Source organism: Ammospiza nelsoni, chromosome 21 (genome assembly GCF_027579445.1).
Source record: "Ammospiza nelsoni isolate bAmmNel1 chromosome 21, bAmmNel1.pri, whole genome shotgun sequence".
NCBI lineage: Eukaryota > Metazoa > Chordata > Aves > Passeriformes > Passerellidae > Ammospiza > Ammospiza nelsoni.
The window spans coordinates 9,476,607-9,497,550 of record NC_080653.1 but is presented as its reverse complement, the minus strand read 5'-3'; the positions used below and the strand labels follow the sequence as shown (position 1 = coordinate 9,497,550).

At 44.2% G+C, this 20,944-nt stretch overlaps 1 protein-coding gene across 1 annotated transcript in view; it reads right to left on the bottom strand.

The window, feature by feature from the left end:
* MED13 (mediator complex subunit 13) overlaps positions 1-20,944 on the bottom strand; it is a 54,396-nt gene that overhangs the window by 16,535 nt on the left and 16,917 nt on the right. Inside the window, exons 4-11 of the mRNA XM_059486770.1 lie at positions 10,674-10,819; positions 9,473-9,670; positions 8,390-8,584; positions 7,379-7,541; positions 6,957-7,067; positions 4,332-5,015; positions 1,570-1,786; positions 662-746 (exon numbers count right to left, since the gene is read on the bottom strand). Of these exons, the coding sequence (XP_059342753.1) occupies positions 662-746; positions 1,570-1,786; positions 4,332-5,015; positions 6,957-7,067; positions 7,379-7,541; positions 8,390-8,584; positions 9,473-9,670; positions 10,674-10,819 (1,799 nt within the window). The remainder of the gene's footprint in view (positions 1-661; positions 747-1,569; positions 1,787-4,331; positions 5,016-6,956; positions 7,068-7,378; positions 7,542-8,389; positions 8,585-9,472; positions 9,671-10,673; positions 10,820-20,944) is intronic.

Sequence of the window (20,944 nt, the reverse complement as noted above, 5' to 3'; positions counted from 1 at the left end):
CTGTGGGGAGACAAAGCACAGCTCTGCCTCTGCATGGAAACATCACTGGAGAGCCCAGCTCTGCCTCTGCATGGAAACATCACTGGAGAGCCCAGCTCTGCCTCTGCATGGAAACTGCACTGGAGAGCCCAGCTCTGCCTCTGCCTCTGCATGGAAACATCACTGGAGAGCCCAGCTCTGCCTCTGCATGGAAACTGCACTGGAGAGCTCAGCTCTGCCTCTGCATGGGAACTGCACTGGAGAGCTCAGCTCTGCCTCTGCATGGGAACTGCACTGGAGAGCCCAGATCTGCCTCTGCCTCTGCATGGAAACTGCACTGGAGAGCTCAGCTCTGCCTCTGCATGGGAACTGCACTGGAGAGCCCAGCTCTGCCTCTGCATGGGAACTGCACTGGAGAGCTCTGCCCACAGCTGGGGAAAGGAAACCCAGGGGTGAGAGGGACTGGCTTCATCTCATCCATCTTACAGATGTGAGGGCCCTTCCAGTTTAGACTTTATAGCCAACATTTGTCTGCAAGGTGCAACAAAGAAATGTTCCAAGCAGACTGAACGGGAATACAAACCATAAACCACAAAACTGAGCACCCTATTGGAATCTATTGACTATTCAAGACATCATTAATATAACACAAGACAGAGAGGGGAAAAAAAACCTCTTTTACCTTGCTTGACAGAAGGACTGAACAGAGACATTGCATCCTCTCCTTCATGGGATAGAACTGTAACACTGGATGTCCCATCCTCAGCCTATTAAAAAAGAGAGAAAAGTTTGCTTAAATTAATGAGTGGGGTGGGAGGTATTCGATGTCCCTGTGAGGATTCTGTCCCTGGAGAGGATCAGGTTCTCATTACCCTGTGAGCTCAGCAGGGCAGGCTGGGGGCTGCTGCTGGCTCAGGGGAGCAGAGCCTGGGCTGCCAACACTGGGCTTGTCTTGGGGATAAATTTACAAAGCAAGCTGTGGATTCTTGCTACAACACCTTAAGGAAAAACCCTCACTATCAGATGCTACACATGAACTGTACCAGTTCCTGAATGAATGCATCCACACATAACTAATTCCAATAAGAAAACGTATTTCATAGACAAGCCCCCAGTGCAGTTATATTTTCTCCTTTTCTGTAGGTGCCCTTTTGCTTTAAGTACAAGTCTCACATAGCTGCACTAAAGCACAAAAAAAGAATAAAAACTGCAATTCACTGGCCAGGGAACGAGTCAGGGCTCACCTCACCTACCCCCAGACCTTTCCACTCATGAACAAAGCACTGGCCTTGTTCCCCCTCTCTCCCCAGGCACCTGCCAGCACCTATTTCCACAGGAGGCCACTGAGCCAGACTGATCCAGCAGCTTTTTCCTCATGAGCCCTGATGCAATGGCACCACCAGTGTGCCAAAAAAAAAATTTAAGTGTCATTGGAGACATGCTGCTTAATTTCATTGATCATTTCTGCTGGAATATAATTTGGTTTTTAATTTGCTTCTAAATACACAAAGAAGAGTTTACATTCTACCCCGTGCCTAAGGCAATTTGTTTAATCTGATCACTGATTTGAAGCCTCACTCCTTGACTCACCTTGTGTTTCTTCCCCACTTCCCTCTCCATGTTCTGCCTGTCCTTTTTACTGTCAGGAAACAGGAATTCCACGTCTCCATCCACAAAGGCATAAGGATCAATTTCAGGTTCCTGGTCAGCTTCCGTTGCTACAGCTGTTAAATATTGGTTTTTACTCTGATACTGTTGCACCAGTTCATCTGAAACCTTCAAAGGTTTCCTACATTGCACCATTAATCTGAACAGAAGAAAAATAAAATCACAAAATCATTTATTTAGCATTTATTACACAGAATTATTTCTGCTATCACACAGCCTTAACAAGAACAACCTCATCTTTCCACTTCCTTCCTTCCCAGCCCAGCTTCAGAAAACTTTTGGGGATGAAGATTAAATCATTACTCATTTAATATCACCTCCTTCCACACATCAGATCCAGCTGTGTGATTCATCCTCCCCTCTCTCCTCAAGCACTGTCAATTCACATAAAGATTAGTAATTTATCCCAGGTCATGGCTGTCATTTGTTATAAGGCACAAATGGATTCAACTCTCCACATCCACTAAAAGAAACTCACCAGGCTAAAGAATTACTCAGTGCATTCCCCAAAAAAGCCCAAGCAATAATCACAAGTAAAGCACACAAATGCCACTGTGCTCAGGAGCCATTTATATCACTCAGATCAATACAAATGAAGCTTGCAGCACACCAGTAACTAATTTACTAATGAGAAAATTCTAACCACATTTGCCTTTATCAGCATTTTTCTTTTGTTAACATTCTGAGCCAAAACTGGAGCTGGTCAGTACAGAAAAATTCAGGTTTTCTCTCTGAAGTATTGGTTTCACAAATGTGGCATTGCACCAGGGAAAAAAGACATTGGCAAGGAAAAAACTGTTCTGATTATGAGCTGTAGATGTGCCCCTGAACCAGCTTCATTTTCTGCACCCCAACAAACAGAAGGCACCAGGTGAGGAAGGGGCTCCCTCAAACAAGATCAGAAGCTCCTACACATTCCTCTCAACTATAGAAACAGTTTGGCTTTGTCAAAGACACTTCCTAGAAACAAACTGTCCCAAAAATCATCTCACAGCCAACAACAATGCCAAACCCATCCGTGCTGCTCTTCCATGCTCAATAAACCAGTTTCTAAATCCTGCAAAAGTTGCCATCAGGAAGGGAAAATAAAAAGGCAGAAGAAGAGATGGAAATTACTTTCTAGGAATGGGGAATGAAACACCTCTGCTGTATTTTTGACCAGCAGAGAGGAAGAGAAGTTAACAGCCAGATATCCCAGGGGAAAAGATGTTTTTGGTAAGTTGTCAAATCAAACTAGGAAAGACAATGTCCTGAAGAGACAAAAGGAAATATCTTTCCTTATCTACTGGGCTGAAGTGATTTCAAGGCAAAGAAAAAAAGCACTAAAAAACACCATACATGCACATCTTGAAAGAGTCTCTCAAACAGTGACCACAAAGGATGTCCAGAGCTGTGTGTGAGCACAGAGAAGCAGCTACACCACATTTACTCCTTCTCCAGCTTTCCCACCCAGCCATTCCAGTGCTGCCACCAGTGGCTTCCCACTGCCAGCAACGGGACAATAACCAACTCCAGCCTTCTGTCTTGTGAGCAGCTGCTCTTCCACCCCAAATTCAGCACCAGCTCCTAAAATTAAACCCAAAGCTCTCCATAATTTGATATTGATCACAGTAAGAATCTCCTTTCACCTGAACAAGAAAATTTAGACCAAAAAGAATGGACAGAAGTGCCTGGATAGAGGATAGAGGCAGCTTTGGGTGCAGCTTTCAATTCCTCGGTGCCAGCCCTGAGCCCAGGTTTGTCCCCTGTCCTGCACCCCCACCCCCAGCCCAGGTTTGTCCCCTGTCCTGCACCCCCAGCCCTGCTGAGCCGTGAACAGCCCTGTCAGCACCTGCTGCCCCCAGGGCTGTCCCTTTCCAGCAGTGTCCCCACAGGGAGTTGCTGTGGCACAGGGGTGACAGGGACAATTCCCTGCTCACACAGCAGCACAGGGACACAGCCCAAGGGCCAAGGTTCTGCTTCTGGGCTTTTCTTCTTGTGGGCTGGGGATTTGGTGCTGGTGATCTTCATTGGGGACTTTGTTTAACTGGTAAAGCAAATTCATCTTGGCTCATTCTGCTTATAACAGAGCTCAAAGTTTTAACACTAAAACCACCAGAGTTTGATTTCCTCCAGTGGCCCTAAGCTCCAGAATTTATTCAAACTTAAAAACAGTATCCAAAGTGACCAATTCCTTTATCCCAATGGAAACAAGCAGCAGAGCAGAATGTTTTACAAGCTGGGGCTTGTAACATTAGCTCTTCTAAGTGAAGACAGGAGCAGAAATGAGAGAAGAAATTTTAACAGGATCTCTGCAGCTGAGACCATCCATATTTTCTTCAAATAATGAAGAAAACAAATACTAAAGTGAAAAAGTTATTTCTTTTTTTTGGGAGAGGAGGGGGGAAGAAAGGGACTTAAGTCTCTAATAGGCATCATTTGGCTGCCTACGAGATTAATTTTATAGTATAAAAATAAATATCATTGCTGTCAGCTAAATCAGAACTAAAATGAGAAAAAGCTGGAAAGTCTTGCTACAGATCTGACTGGGCTTTGTCCTCCCATTTCACAAGGATTAACTTCTTGTACCCAGAGCTGTGCTCACACCCTCAGCATTTCTGCTCCTTCCACTGAGAACCTCCTGCCTTTGGCCTCCCCGTTCCCTCGCTCCTCGTGCTCTTACCCCAGGATCAAGCAGCACTTACTCTGTAACTGATGTTACATTTTCCTGTCCAGCAGGTATTACTGGATCATCTCTCAACTTATCATTTGGAAGCTGGGGCGGTAAGAACTCCACATCCTTTTTCTTTGGAACTTTGTAATACTTCCAAGTGGTGTCAGCTTCATCCTCCTCCAGGCTGACGGCGGTGCCCACGTACACGGTGGGCTCGATCACCTCGGGGAAGGCGGCGGGGAAGGGCTGGGACAGCCCATCCAGCCTGTCCTCCATCGCTTTCGTGGGCACCAGGGGCTCTGGAGTTGGCATCTGGTAGAAATGTTGGCTCTGGGGCGTGGAGGGGGCTTTGGGCACGCCCTCGTCGGGGCCGTCGCAGGGGTGGGGGCTGAGGGGGGGCGGCTGGGGGGAGCTGCCCAGCTCGGCCCCGTGCAGCGGCGCCGCCTTCGCGCCCTCGGCGCTTCGGATGGCGGCAAACCTCACTTGGCTGTCGGGGGCAGCCATCACCAGCCTCTGACTCGCCGACTCTGCCTCCATGGCAACATCATCACTGATAGATACACGATGATGAAAAGGAGTCAAAGGGCGTTTCTGTGGCTTATCCCCTTTGTCTTGCTTCTCATTTGTCTTGTGCTTCGGAGCCGCCGGCTGCTGGGGGCCCACAGGTGGGGCCTGCCCCTGTTGACCTGAATTTCTTGGTTTGAGATTTTTGTGCCTGCAGAATTAATACAGGGGAAAAGACTCCACATTAATCTTTCAAATATGTCTGTGGTGTTCTTTTTCACTAGATAAGAACCTGCTTCTAGGCCATTAAACAGCCTGTGAGAGACAGCTGAAACCAAAACTGCTCCAAAGTGAAGCTGCCCCTTCTTTCTGACCACAATTTGAGTGACTTGAGCAGCACTGTATGATTTTACAATACCATTTTAAATATTGTTACATGTGTCCTATGAGCCAAACACACAAATAATGATCAGAATTAAGACAGTATTTTATAACTACTTTAGCAGAAATAGATTGTCACATGAAAACCTCATCATTTGTAACTTGTGCCGGCGCTGATGAATCAGTAGAACAACGTAAGAATTAGTGAATGGCTTCTGGAATTCAAACACTGACACCAGCCAAGAGAGCTGCCCAAGCCTCACTGGGTTAAGGACTGCAAAACTAACACCAAGAACTGAAAAGCCAAGCTCACTCCTACTAAAGCTATTTCCAAGCTATTACAAGGCTTTTGTAGCTGCTTACTTACAAATTTAGCAAGTGTGGGAAAAAGAAAAACACAGTGTCTCAACTGCATTAATACAGCTGGGTCTGTTCAGTGTAAATGCACCCGAGCTCAAACATTTCATCTGCAAGTTCAAGATGCCAACTTCCAGGATCATCTGACAGAATGAGGCACATGAAATGCTGAAGTGTAGAATGAAATGTTTATGATTAAGCCATTGAACTGCAGGTACATGCTCAGTGCCTGGCAGTTCTTTGCCACTCTTCCATTAGCAAAGTTAAGAAGCACTTGTATTGAAAAAACAGGATTAGGCAGGGATAAAAGGTAAGAGGTATCAAAATCTATTTTTACTTTAAACTCTTACACACATCCACATGTTTTTCTCCACTTAGAATTCAAAACACGTGGAATAATAAGGGGGTTTAGGTCTTTGCAATTTCTCTTTAGGCAATTGCATATTTCTAATACACACCTCACATAGTTAATTGACTGGTTTGCTCTTAACTAGTGCTATCATAGCTAAATTCTCCTTGAAAAGAACATTTAATCCTCCTCCACACCCCAGCTCTTCTCAGGACACAACTATTTCCACAGAACTTTAACCAACCATTTCAATAAGGGAGTTAAAAAAATGCATTTCTCTCAAAATGCTCCATCCTCCAGACAGTAATTTTTTCCTAAGATACCAATATTCCCTGCAAGGTAATCAGTGTAACATTTAAATCACAGAAAGTGTTTAAACCTATTGCAACACTTCAGTCACCTAAAGATTAATATTCTGCCATAAGTACAGAAATTGAGAATTCAATGAAATTAATGTTTCCATTTCATTTAAATACCTGTATTAACAGTGTGGCATTGCAGCCTCAAAAAGGGCTGTATTAGATACATATATTATTTTTTTTTTTATCTTAGACATTTTGCCCTTTGTTTTGATCCCTTTTTTCCCAGGTAATATATAAAACACACACTGGCATCCACTCCCAGAGGAGCAGTTTTCCACACAGCCACCCTTCCCAGAGAGCAGGTCTGGGGGTTTATTCCTATAACAGATTTCTCCTTCAAGGATAATGCCAGAGACCTCTGAAGAGGTGCCTGAATCCTAAATAAACAGCATTTTGTTGCCATTCCATGAGGTGGAGACTGCCCACATCCACATGGAACTCCAGGGCTCAGGAATTGTCCCTGCCCTGGCAGCAGCTCCCCCAGCTCCCCCAGGCAATTCACTGCACCCCAACCTCTGCAGTGACTCCCTGGGCAGAATTTCAAGACCTCCAATGACATTTAGGAGAGGAGATACAAATTTTGTTCCAGCTTTCCCTCCAAGCAGCTCCTGCTTAATTACTCCTGCAGGAGGGATCAGGAGCCTCTCCTGAGCACTGGAGCCCGGTGAACATCTCTGGGCTGTGCCTCTGCCAAGTGCTGTACCTTGAACAATTGCAATTTGTCCTCTGCGTGGCTTCAACAAAATCCCAGGATGCCACCTTGTCAGCTGTCTCCTCCTCACACAGGCCATTTGATGTAGCAGAATATTTCCTCCTAGGATTCAATACCAGGAGAGTTATTTGGGAGCAACATATGTTCTTCTCTTATCTTCTGGCAAAGCTCAAGAGCGGTTTGGTGACAGGGGATTCAGCAAAGAAAGGATAAATTGCCTTTTCCTGACATATTCAACTGAGAACTAAGTAAATCATTCCTGAATAGTTAGGGAAAAATGAACTTCTTTAGAAATGGTTTGTTAGAAGAGTAAAGTACATTGCACCAGCAGTCACAGCACCCTTAACAGAACTAATTGCTACAAGGGACACACAGAATATTGGCATTTTTGGCTTCAGAGGGTAAATACATACTTGTTCTGTGCTCTGTTCATGTTGCACTCTTGCCAGACTCTGTCCACCACTTGGTTGGCCAGTTTTCTGGGGATTTTGCCACCGTGATGGCTGGTACTGTCTGAGATAAATCCATCTGAAACTGAGGAAAACTTCACCCATTTCTGGGCAGACTGAGCATCAACTGGAAAGCAGCACCAGAGGAAACAGATTCAGGCAGTGAGACAATGCAGTGTCTATCACTCCAGTTCAATTAACCAGAGGAAGAAAACTGACTTCTTCACTCAGTGTTAGGAAATAGAAACACACAGAAAATTTAGGAATAGTAGCAAATTATTATAGGAGATTTTTAAAAACACCATATATGTTTATGTTGTAAGTAGGTTGGATATTCTTTATCTTTGATGAAAGTGACCTGAAATAAAAATCAACTTGAGCAAAGTCAAGATTATGATTAAAAAACAGGGTCAAGCTTGGGTAACAGAAGATCATGGAAGGAAAAAAGAAACAACACCTCTTCTGCACAATAAAACTTATGTAAATGTCACCTGAAACTATCAGTGAGTGTCACCTGCTGTGACCTAAATGAGCTCCCCTGCTCACACCCAGGGCAGAGGGCACAGAGCCTGACTGGAAACCAAACCACAGCCAATCTTCCTGGGCTGGAGAAAACAGCACCTTTCACTGATGACTGAGGGCACAGTGGGGTTATGGAGCTCTGTCAGAACACAGGGATGCTCACAGAGGGGCAAAAACCCCCAAAACCTCCCCAGAGCAACCCAGAGTACTGGTACCAACCCCAAGTACAACAGCAGCTCTGGTTGCAGCAGCTCACAGCAGAGTTTGAGTTCATTTTGCCCACAGTTGGTGCCATCAGCTTTTTACTATAACAAACTTAGGACTACAGAAATGTGATTTTCCCTCCGAAGCCAGCTGCACACAGAGCCCCTGAATCCCCTCAAACTCTGTCAGAAGTTTGTTAGAAGAAACCATGGGAACAATTCCCTGGTGCAGAACCCAATTCCTTCCCACCTGTCTGAACCTCCTCTGGGGACGTGGGTGGCGTCAGGGTGACGGAGGACATGGCAGGGTCTCTGGTGGAAGCAGGCACTTGGTGGACCCCCAGGCAGGCAGTGGAGCAGTGGGGAGCCCCCCCAGAGCTGGGAGCAGGGATGTCAGTCTGAGGGACCAGCACGAAGCACGCCGGGTACACCATCCTCACTCCAGCTGCAAGAGAGGGCAGCGCACACCTGGTTACGCCCAGAGCCACCAAATCAGCATTTCAGAGCAACCCCTGGCCTGACAGACCTTTCCCACCCACTGCAGCAGCTCCTTGGACAGAAACCACCTGTTGGCACCTCCATCATTACTTGATTTGTTTCATTCATACAGAAGATTGGCCCATGCTTTTTATTCCTACAGAAGATTTGCCCAGATTTTCTGTATGAATAAAAAGGGTTTTGTACAGGCAGGGACATCCACGTGCTGCTACCTGCTTCTGTCATTTTGTTTTATAAAAGCTGCAAAAATCCTTTTTAGGATCATGTAGCACTGCAAAGATCCCAGCAGCATGAGGGTCTCCAGCCATCACTGCACTAAGAGCTCCTCACAGAGCAGGGATTGCATTTGCTGGCAAATCAAAGGTCCCCAGCCCACAGCAGAACAACCCCCTGCATCCAGGGGCTGAGGTTTTGGGAAAACAGCAGAGAAAGGCAGGGCCTGAGTACATCAGGTTCTCCAGGATTGTGGTTTTGAAGACACCCCTGAAAGGCAAACCTGCTCTGTGTGAATTTGCAGAGACTCTGGAACAGCACAAGCTGCTTTGGATTCAGCTCAGATGTCAACAGTGATCATCCAGGGCTTTTTTTACTCTCTTATTTTATTTTGTTTTTAAATCTTCCCTCTCAGGACACATAAGAACAAGACCTCCCACTAATGGCTCTGCAGAATCCACTCTGAGCAGCAACCCATCATAGACAGTGCTGAGCATCAAACAGGAAAACCAAACCCAGCAACCATTGCTGCAAAGGAATCACATGGGGTCACTCCTGCATTCAGAATTTTGCAGGTTTATCCAGCCAGTTTATTTCAGCAATTAAAGGTAATCAGGCTCACCAACAAGGACTTCAACAGCAGCTAAAGAATCATCCTCCCAGTCCATTTCTTCTTGTTTCTCCTCAGATCCCTCCTTCAAGTTGGATGTGACAGGGTAGAATTGCTTCCACTCCCCAATCAGCTTCTTTGTGGATGAATCAGAAAGCTTGAAGGACTGCCCTGTGAGTGTGCCATTCAACCCAAAGGGGCTCAGGATAACTGAAACAGAGATAAAACCCCATTGGAGATGGCATTCACCCCAAATTCCCTCTTCCCCTCTGCAATAGCAGCACTCTTATTTCAGCCACACCAAATAAACAATTTACCACTGGTAATTTACAATTTACCACTGGTAAGTCAAAATGCAGCCTAATGATGATTTACTACCCAAGCTTTTGGCAATAGGTTCCCATTGTTAAATTCAGAGGTGCTGCAAGAACTGAGGAACCACAATAACAACTACAGATTAATCCATTCAAACAAGCAACAGGCAAGTTTTCATCTGGGCTTGCAAGGAGTCTCAGATACAGGTGGGATAAAGAAACACTTCCAGATCCTGGCAGAGTTGAGGTGTTTCCTCATCCTTCCATTCTGGTTACAACAACAGGGAATGCAGAGGGAATCCTCTGCTTCATGTTTAGTCTTGTCCATAGTGGGGAAGCACAGCTGCTGTTAAGTTGCATTCAGGAAAAAAAGCAATTTTGGACACTGAGCAGTGCTGAAGGAGTGAGGCCATGCAGGGAGGGATCACACAGCCCCACTGACCAGACTCAGGCCCCAGCACTCCTCTGTCTTCCAGAGCACAGCCTGCATCTGCTGGGGGAACCACAGGCACTTACAGGCAAGGAAGAGCCAAGGGAAAGGGTGGGAATGGGTTAAATACACTGAGGGACAGGTTAAATCCAGAAATGGATGTCTCAGAGGGGATTGGTGAAGGTATCTGGGGGTTACAAGGTTGAAACAAAATACTGAAGTCACCAAAATGACAGAACTTGGCAAGGGTGTGATGAGGACAAACGACTCAATTACACACCAAGAGATGAATATGCAAATGTTCCACCTGCAAATGCAGCAGGGCCAGGACACAGCACCTGGCAGTGAGCACAGGGCACAGCTGGGCACAGCTGGGCACAGCTGGGCAGCTCTGCCCCCACTGCCAGCCCGGCCAGGCCCCCAGGGAGGCCCAGGGGAGGAGTGCAGGGGGCAGAGGCAGCAGTCCCACCTTGGAAGGGGCTGTTGGACTGCTGGGCCAGGGTGAGGTGCTCCTCGCTGAGCAGGTACACGGGCTGGTGCTGGCTGATCTCCACGCTCGTGCACACGTTGCTGTCCCCGTGCAGGAAGAAGGTGAACGAGCAGGACAAGTGCTCACTGCAAAGGCAACAGCAGAAAAGAAGGCTGAAGTACACATTTTCTATAAGTTGGTCTCTGTTTCAGCAGTTTTCAGGCGTTTCCTCACAATATATTCATTAATGGAAGTAGCCAAAACACCCTTCTACATTCACCCTTCTATGTTCCTTTACAAACCCAAAGAAATATCAGCTAGAAAACAACAGGCACTAAGTTTTCCATTTCTTCAGTCTGACACTTTATATTTTGCTGTCTTGAGGAAATTTAAACCATAATTTTTTACAAGACAAAAACCTGTAATTTAATATTTTTATACCTTATGCATTTATTTAAAATCTCTAGAAATACTTCTGAACATATTTTATTTTTAATGAGGTCATATCTAGGTTGTCCTGTCACAGCTTCACTAAGCAGAATTTAATATCAGCCAACAAGTCACTTCTTTAAGAGCAAGAAGAATGGCAAAAGCTTTGAGAAGTGGTTTTGTTTTGTTATTTAAATTGAATCTTATCTTCGTGTTCTTGAAGCCAATCAAGTAACTAAAAATGACATCCCATACCTACACACAAAAGGGAAGATACAATCAATTAAAAAAACCGAGGCTCAAGACATTCTTAATTAAAGTCGTTAAGGCAAGTGTCAGTGTTTAATAGCAGATGCTTCACTGACAGCTTCTCTCATGGTCCTGAGTTTTAGGGGATAAAAACCCAACAGGTTTGAACAGCACAAAACTCCAACAATGAACATTTCTCTTCCTACACCTCTGATTTCAATGCTGTTTCCCAGTGCTGTGCAGTTATTAGTGAGCAACTCCACAAAATCACTCTGCAGAGAATTTCTCATTTTTGGGGCTCTGCTCTGTGTTGTTGTCACAAAACTACAGCTGACCCCTGCAAGGACAACCAGGAAAATATTTCATCTTGCATCCACATCAACTCCAGGATTTATATGAAATATATTTCACCAATTTTAATTAAAGGACAGCAAGAAAGGAAGGCAAAACCAAGCAGATCCCTGCCACAAGTGGCACATCCTCATGCCCACCTGGAAAATTTTTTATTTTCCCCCTTTTAAAGAAGCTGAACAGGCACAACATTCCTCAGTTATAGTGGTACAAGTTATCCCAATGTCTGCCAGACTCATGCACTCCAGCAGGAAAAGAGCAGATGTTTAAAAGCAGGAGATGCTGCTCACTTGGACATTAAATGAGGTCAAACATCATGGCCAGAGAAGGACCAAGGTCAAGGAGAACCTGAGAAGGACTTCATAAAGTGCTGGTGAGAAAATAAATCTGCCTTTGTAAGGAGGGAGCAGCAAAACCCTGCTCAGCCTCAGGGAAAAGGGATCAAGGCACAGCAAACACTGATTTTAGTCAATCAAAAAGCAGATTCTGGGGAGGATTTCTGCAAAACCCAATGGAAAGGACACTCCATGAATTACTGCAGCCTGGAAAGGAATTTAACACCTCTGTGTCCCAAAACCAGATCTGATCCCACAGCCAGAGCCCAGCAATGGAGGCTCTGGGACATCCCTGTTCCTTGGGCTGAAACCAATCTGGCACTCCTGGAAAGGCACAAACAGCTCCAGAGGCACCAGAACAACCCCAAAACCACAACCTGCACAGCTGCAGGGGCTGGGAACATCTCCAGTGCCATCTCCAAGGTGTTTCCTTCCCAGAGGGAAATGATGGGATGGGGAACAGCAAGGGGAATGAAAAGTTTCTGGAAGTGGCACAGTGCAGTCACTCCATGGAAATGGAAATGGAAATGGAAATGGAAATGGAAATGGAAATGGAAATGGGTTTTCATCCTCAGTCAGGGAGGAGAAAGGTGGAACAGTGACAAAAACAAAGCAGATTTAAATCGAGGACCAAAAGCATCCAAAAAGGATGAGAGAAGCCTCAGAGAGCTCAGGAGGAGCAGAACAGCACATTTTTATTGCAGCACCTTAAAGAGGAGCTGCAGTGACCCGACTGAGAAGCTGCTCTGAGGGAGAACAGTTCTCAGGGTTTAATTGTGTTCTAGGGGCAAAAAAGACAAGATCTGGATGAATTATGAACTGCTTTAACCCACACTGCTCAGGAATGCCAGGAAGGTTCCATTTAAAAATGCACTGAGGATGAAGCTGAGGTGATGCCTACAAAACACACCACTGAATTCCAGTATGGAAATCTGATTAAACTGCAGTCCTTATGCAAATGGTGGAAGACTGATTTTCCAACTGAATTTTATTTCCCCAACCATATTGGATGTTTTAGGGTGAAGGAGGTGGCAGTGCCTTGGTTCCCTGAGACAGACACGATTCAGAAGCTCGGTATCAGCGAGATAAAACTTCAAAATAAAAGCACACATTCCCTATATACACTTTAAATGCAATTAAGCTTCACCTCTTGTAAACAGCCCATTGTTAGCCAGATAAAGGGCAAACAATCACGGCATAATCTGATGGAATTCAGATAAACCAAGACAAAGGGAGGCATCAGCATGATAACAGAAGCATTTCAATTCATCACTGCAAAACCAGTCCTAAGGAGCAGCAAGGAAAACTCAAGGTCACCATGCAAAAGCCAAATCCAAAAATCCAAACAAGGAAAAAGAGCCCAAATCAGATTTCTTTTCCCCTCAACTCAGCAGGGGAGAGGTTTCCAACCAAATAATCCAGGGAGAGAGCACCCAGTGCTGCAGTGCCATTGTTCCCAGCTCTGCCTCCATGGCACAGAGAGCATCCACTGCCACAATTCAGCCTGCAAAACCCAAATTTCACCCAATTTCCACTAATCCTGGCTATAAATACAAGTGTGAAACAGCAGAACAATGCCCAGCACCGGGGGGTTTCTCTCAGAGGTGCAGCAGAGTTGTGGCCAGGAGGATAATATGTTTCACAGGAGAAATACACAGTAAAAAAAGGAGGCTGGAAAGTCGGGATAAGGAAACTGATCCCACCTGGGACACAAAGTATCCCTGGAAGTGCTTTAAACAAAGCAAACCTGAAAGGCAAAATTGACACTTCATGGACCCAAATGCGCTTTGGTTCTTGTGAGCCAGCAGCTCAGAAACTGCTTCCCCACACTGAAATTATTCAGGTTACAGAACTTAAGAAACAGCAAGGCATGTGGAAATAATCACAAGAAATACAAATAAAGAAATCTAATTAAAACAGAAAAAAAAAATCACAACCACAGGGAAGCTCTTTGGAGGGAGTGGAGAAAAGGAGGAAGGAACACGAAGAACCAGAGCTCTGCAGAACTGGATGCCCCCACACAAATTATTGTATGGGCTTAGAAACTCTACAGACATGCAGGCGTTTTATTATTGTTTTCTTTCAATTAATGCATTTGAACATCCTCCAATTCTTGAAGTTTCTAGAGCCTGGCTGCCAGTGCACAACCTCAGCTTGGGAGGAATATTCCAAACTTTACCATAATCTAATAAGAAAAGAAAAAGAAAAAGAAAAGAAAAAAAAGAAAAAAAAAAAGAAAAAAAAAAGAAAAAAAAAAGAAAAGAAAAAAGGGGGAAAAGGGGAAAAAAGGGGAGAAAAGGAAAAAAGGAAAAAAAGGAAAAAAGGGAAAAAGGGAAAAAAGGGGGAAAAGGGGAAAAGGGGGAAAAGGGGGAAAAGGGAAAAAAGGGAAAAAAGGGAAAAAAGGGAAAAAAGGGAAAAAGGAAAGAAACGGAAAAGGAAAAAAAGGGTAAAAAAAGGAAAAAAGGGGAAAAAAGGAAAAATAAAGTTAAAAAAGGAAAAAAAGGGAAAAAAGGAAAAATGGGGGGGAAGGGGGGGGAAAAGGGGCTGGGGAAAGAGGAAAGGTGGATATATTTATTTATTTACTTATTTATTTTTTTATTTTCTCCACCATTTATCCAAGTCCTCCTCTAATCTTCTCAATAACTCACCTCACAAAAATCCCAATCAAGCAAAAAGTCTGCCACGTAGCACTTGGGGGTAAATAGGCAAATTATCTTTACAATTCAGTCAAGGACACAGGAACAGAACCAGGCTGGTGGTTTCCTGCCTGCTAACAGAGAGTTCATCCTATTTTTATTTGCAGACTATTTTAGGTAGCTCAGAAGATCACTGGTAATTTGTGCAGAGCATCTCACCACTGAAATATGGAAAAAAAAACCCCGACACCTCAACACTTTGAAATTTTATTCTGCACAAAGAGAGAATCAGTGACATCCTTAAGGTCAGATACAAAATAAAAAAATCTGATGCTAAAGTCAGCACTGATCACCTCTCTTTTTAGTACTTCTACCATCAGGTATTGTTGAATATACTTTTATTCAGAAAGTTCTGAAAACAAAATCCTAAAAAAACCCTTTTTGTCTTATTCTGAACATCAAGTTGCTCCATGAATATTTCTAATTAATTTCATTAAAGCCCCAATCACAGAATTTAGGTATCAATAATCCAGTTCCCAGCTGATTTCTGAGTAGAGATATGAAGTGCCATCAGAACAAGGATTCTTTATGATTTTTGTCCTGAACACACCAGAATTCAATTAGCTTGAGGTTCAATCCTGAAAGCAACTTTAAAAACAAATAAAGTAAGAAAGAGACTCCTTGGGAATAATGCTGTTTGAAGCAACCTTCAGTCCTCATCTACACTCCATTAAAATACATTTGTGTAAAACCATTGATTCCCCCTGCTCCCTCTTCACTCCAATCACACAAAACAAAAATGTTTTCCTTTCAGAGACAAAGGATTATGATTTTATGGGGGGAAAAAACCAGAAGCTGCTGTGGATAAATCCAATACAATTTCTACTTCTACCTTTTTAAGAATAACTGAAGGGTAGGAGGGGAAACCACACTAAAATCCACATCTACAGGAGGTTTCCATTAGCAAATCTGAAACTATCTCCTTGATAAAAAGGTAATTAGGGCTGGTTTTGTCTCCACATTAGGACTTTCTGTAGAGCTTCCCAAACATTGGCTGCATTAGGACCCCACTAATCCACACTCAGATCAGCTCCCCATGGCAGCACCAGCGCAAGGAAGCTCCAACTAAAAGCACATTTTAATAGTAAATAAAAAAAAATCCAAATGTTTCAGCTGAAAGAGAAAATGTTTGTTTTATGTAATTACTATCTCCTGTTTTCCTAGCTTGTCTTTGTGAATTACTTCTGAGTTGAAGTGGGAGCACCTTGTGCTGCCAAAGCGCCGCTCACCCAAGCAAAATATTTACAGAGTCCTGAGGGAGAGCAGAGAGCTGACAGTGCAGGGATGGGAATGGGAAATGGGGAATGGGGAATGGGAAATGGAAAATGGGGAATGGGGAATGGGGAATGGGGAATGGGGAAATGGGGGAATGGGAAATGGGGAATGGGAAATGGGGAATGGGGAATGGGGAATGGGAAATGGGGAATGGGAAATGGGGGAATGGGAAATGGGGAATGGGAAATGGGGAATGGGGAAATGGGGAATGGGGAAATGGGGAATGGGGGAATGGGGAAATGGGGGAATGGGAAATGGGGAATGGGGAAATGGGGAATGGGGGAATGGGAAATGGGGAAATGGGGAATGGGAAATGGGGAAATGGGGGAATGGGAAATGGGGAATGGGGAATAGGGAATGGGGAAATGGGGAATGGAAAATGGGAAATGGAATGGGGAATGGGGAATGGGGAAATGGGGAATGGGAAATGGGGAAATGGGAAATGGGGAATGGGAAATGGGGAAATGGGAAATGGGGAATGGGGGAATGGGGGAATGGGAAATGGGGAATGGGGAATGGGGAATGGGGAATGGGGAATGGGAAATGGGAATGGGGAATGGGAAATGGGAAATGGGGAATGGGGAATGGGAAATGGGGAATGGGGAATGGGGAATGGGGGAATGGGGAATGGGAAATGGGGAATGGGGAAATGGGGAATGGGGAATGGGGAAATGGGGAATGGGGAAATGGGGAATGGGGAAATGGGGAATGGGGAAATGGGGAATGGGGAAATGGGGAATGGGGAAATGGGGAATGGGGGAATGGGAAATGGGGAATGGGAAATGGGGAAATGGGAAATGGGGAATGGGGGAATGGGGAATGGGGAAATGGGGAATGGGAAATGGGGAATGGGAAATGGGGAAATGGGAAATGGGGAAATGAGAAATGGGGAAATGAGAAATGGGAAATGGGGAATGGGGAAATGGGGAATGGGGGAATGGGGTATGGGGGAATGGGGAATGGGGGAATGGGGGAATGGGGGAATGGGAAATGGGGAAATGCCCTCCTGCCCCAGACAGCCCAGCAGGGAGAGCACACCTGGCCCAGCAGCACAAACACAGCAGCTCAGCTAAGGCCCTCATTAATTAATTACCATTATTATTCATTGCAGAAGTTGGCACATCTTGGTCAGTGTGGGGCATTTTCCCCAAGGATCAATCCCTGACAGGAATGGAGAGTTCCCAACCTCAGCCACCAAAGGGAAACCCTCCCAAGAGCTGTCCTTCACACTGAGTGCCACTGAAATCAATTCAAAGCATCAAAGAAGCTCCTCTTGAAAATCTGACAGTTCCCTTCTATAATAAATTCCTGGGGTAGAGAACACAGTCTTACAATTAAATAGTTTCTTTTGAAAACGAAAAACTATATGGAAAAAAGGTTTAAGGTGACACACATCCCCCATACAGCCCTAAGTCCTTTCCTTTCCTTTTTCCTTTCCCTTTTCCTTTGCTCTTCCTGTTCCTTTCCTTTTGTTTTCCTTTCCCTTTCCTTTTTCCAGGCTGGGATACACCAGAGCAGTTCTCTGGGACCCTTCCAGCAGCAGCAGGAACCCCCAGGTACTGGGGAGAAGTTTCTTCTCCAGCTCCCTCCACCTTTGCTCTCCCAAAGCCCATCCTGTTCCAAACGTGGCATCCCCAATTCCCACTCCCCATCCCCAATCCTGAACTGCCAAACTCCCCAGTCTTGTTCTGACTGCAAAGGAGCAGGGAATTCAGTGTGCTTGTGCTGTGATCAGCAAATAGGAAAGAAATCCAACTCTAAAAGCAGAGCAGGGAATCTCAGCAAAAGCTCAGCTCCATTTCCCAGGGAGCTGCAGGCTCTGTCAGAAATGAAGGAGCCAGAGCAGGAATTGCTGCTCTCACTCTGGACAAAGGCAGGGAGCAGAGATGCTCTTCCAGCATCCCTGGGTAACTCCCCATGGCCAGGCAGAGAAATACAGCAGAAAGCTGATTTTGATGATAACACAAAGCCCAAAAACATAGCTAATAGCAAAGTAGAAAAAACCCTTCCAGTTCAAAGCACATCATTAATGACTCCTGTCAAAAGGCTCTCCAAAGCATTCTTTGTGGCTGAGGATGTTTTGATTTGACTTAGACCTGAGAGTTAAAAATATTTATTTATTCCATAACTGAGTTATGTGCACTAAAACAAATATAAATGCAGCAGGCAATCTGTATTCCAGAATAAGCCACAGTTGCCTTAGACTGCCACATTTTAAATTAACTTCATTATTTAAGGCCTTAGCTTCATCCCAATAAAACCAATTTTATTTTTATACACACTAAAACTCCAGCATGGTATTTTAAAAGGAAGCAAACTGATTTTTTCAGGAGGCAGCAAGAAGTTTATATATCCACACAAAGGTATCTATTTTTCCAGATACAATTATAAACAATACTACAAAGAGTTTGCTCACTTTCCTGTATTTCAGAAATTAAATGAGACTAATAAAGCTGTCACCTTGGATTTTAGCATCCTTTAATTTGAGGCTGCAAATCTCAATTATCTGAACTTAAGCTTTCACAGGGAAATATACATTTACTATAAAGAAAAAAGATGCAGAAGTTCTTTGGGAGAAGGATAACAGCTCTAAACACCCCTGTGTTCCAAAGGCAGGGAACAGCTTTCCCTGTATTGCTCTTTCCCATCCTGAAACATTTACAAACATCTTGTTAAGCCAGATTTTTTCAAAGTTCAAAATGGAAATGCATTATAAAATTGTCATTTAACAAAATCTGAAGTGTCTGGATGGTTTTTGTATTATTTTATTGTTCAGTGAACAAAAAGAGCAGATTTATACTTGAAAGCTAAAAACCCAGAGCATTTTCATTTTGTTTCCTTTTTCCTGATGAACCAACTAGCAGTGTAATTTAAGCTAAATAAGAGAAAACTGCTTTGTGATGTAAAGTGCTAAATTTGTCTGCTTGTAGTCTCTGTAGCAACCCAATATTCCAAAGAGACGATCATGTGATCAATGCTCTCAGCTCCTGCTGTTTATCCTGCACTGTCCTACTTACAGCAGCTCTCAATTCCAGCTGTCTGCAGCACAAGGAAAAACATCACCTGCTCTCCTGCCGGGCCACGGTGCCACAGCAGCCTCATTAGAGCTGCTGCAAAAAAATGTTGACATTGTTTGATTTAAAGATTAACATAGGGAGGAAATTTACACTGCAAAGACTCGAGCAGCCTTAATAGAAAATATTCCAGCACTAGCACACTGGTTGCAGACTAAATAGACAGAAATAAACCCAAAACCTGGGGGTGAACCTTGTTTTGGTAGTTAACTCTCTCGAGTATGAAGGAATTTTTGAGCTTTAGCACCCAGAAATCTCGTTCTGATCCTTAATAATAATAATTCCCAACAGCATCCCAGGGGATTGAGAAGTAAAATTCTCCGTTCCTGAGGAAAGATGACCATGGGTGCTGGGAGAAGGGAGGCAAAGAGGGCAGAAATGGGGTTAAAAGCAGCATTCCCTTTGTCTTGGGGGCAGCGAGGAGCAGACAGGCAGGAGCTGTTCATGCCAATACCTTTCTGATGGCACACCAGGGCCCACATTTAAAAAATCCCCCCCAGACTCACACTGCAGCCATGGCCATCCCAATTCCAGCCTGCAGGGCTGCACCAGCCTCAGCAATCACCCTCAGTGCCTCCTCTTCCTCTGCAGGGCTGCACCAGCCTCAGCAATCACCCCCAGTGCCTCCTCTTCCTCTGCAGGGCTGCACCAAACTCAGCAATCACCCCCAGTGCCTCCTCTTCCTCTGCAGGGCTGCACCAAACTCAGCAGTCACCCTCAGTGCCTCCTCTTCCTCATGGCAAGATGAGGCAGAGAAAAGAAAATCCCTCTCCAGAACTCTGATAAGCAACCTTCAAAACAAGATAACTACAAGATGTACAAAGGTTTCAAATAAAGCCAAACTGGCATCTGGAATGTTCTTCAGCAGTCACTTCCCATGAAGTTATACACTTATTATATTTTCTATTTCTGTGGGAAGTTAACAAAAAAGAGAATGGGGGCCTGGTATTGTAAAATCTGAACCCAGACTTGTGGTAAACAGAATTACCCTGAAACCTGTGCAGCAAGTTATGATAACCTTATCACTTATGAATTTTCAAGTGGCTTGTGGGGTGGTTTTTGGATTTTTTGTTTTGGGTGTGTGGTGTTTCTCTGGTGTTTTTTCACCATTTTTACTGAACTCATCAGACACAAGTTCTGCTTTGCCACCCACTGCAATGGCTGCATTATTTCCCAATTACAAGGGGAAAAAAAAGCAACCATACAAGTAATATAGCAGCTTTTAGCATTCTAGACTTTTAGCTGTCTATCAGATCCACCCACCAATTCAGGATTACTCAATTGTTTGCTTACTGCTATTTCAATTGTGTTAAAGTTTAGCAAGTTGTAATTATTACCAAAAACTCCAAGAGATGCCCCTCACATGAACACTTGGAACTTCACTAGGAGTGTCATATTTGATTTCTTTAATTTCTATCTAAAATAGTAATTAATCTGACAGCTTTCCTAATGATATTTATTGCAGGTATACCCCAGTAATGAGTAAGAGGAGCAGACTCATCCAAAGGCAATTCAACCAGCACAGTGGGGTGGGACAGATCAGTCTCCATCTCCCATTTGAGAGGGGATTTTGGAATAAAACCAACACAGCCACACCCCTGAAAGCAGAAGCAGCAAAACAACTGCTTGGACAGGAGAAAAGAGAATTACATTCCTATTTGTCAAATTTTCATTTAATGTGTGGTCATTTCAACCACATTAATGAGCTTCTGTAGTGTCCAAGTGTCCAAAACAGGTTGTGATAAATACAAAGATTTTTTTAATTTTTTGTTTGGTTGCAGAAAAAACCTTCAGCAAAATCCTCTCTGTGGATTTTTTATTCATCTGGAAAAGTGAAATCACCCACTTAAAAATGGGCAACA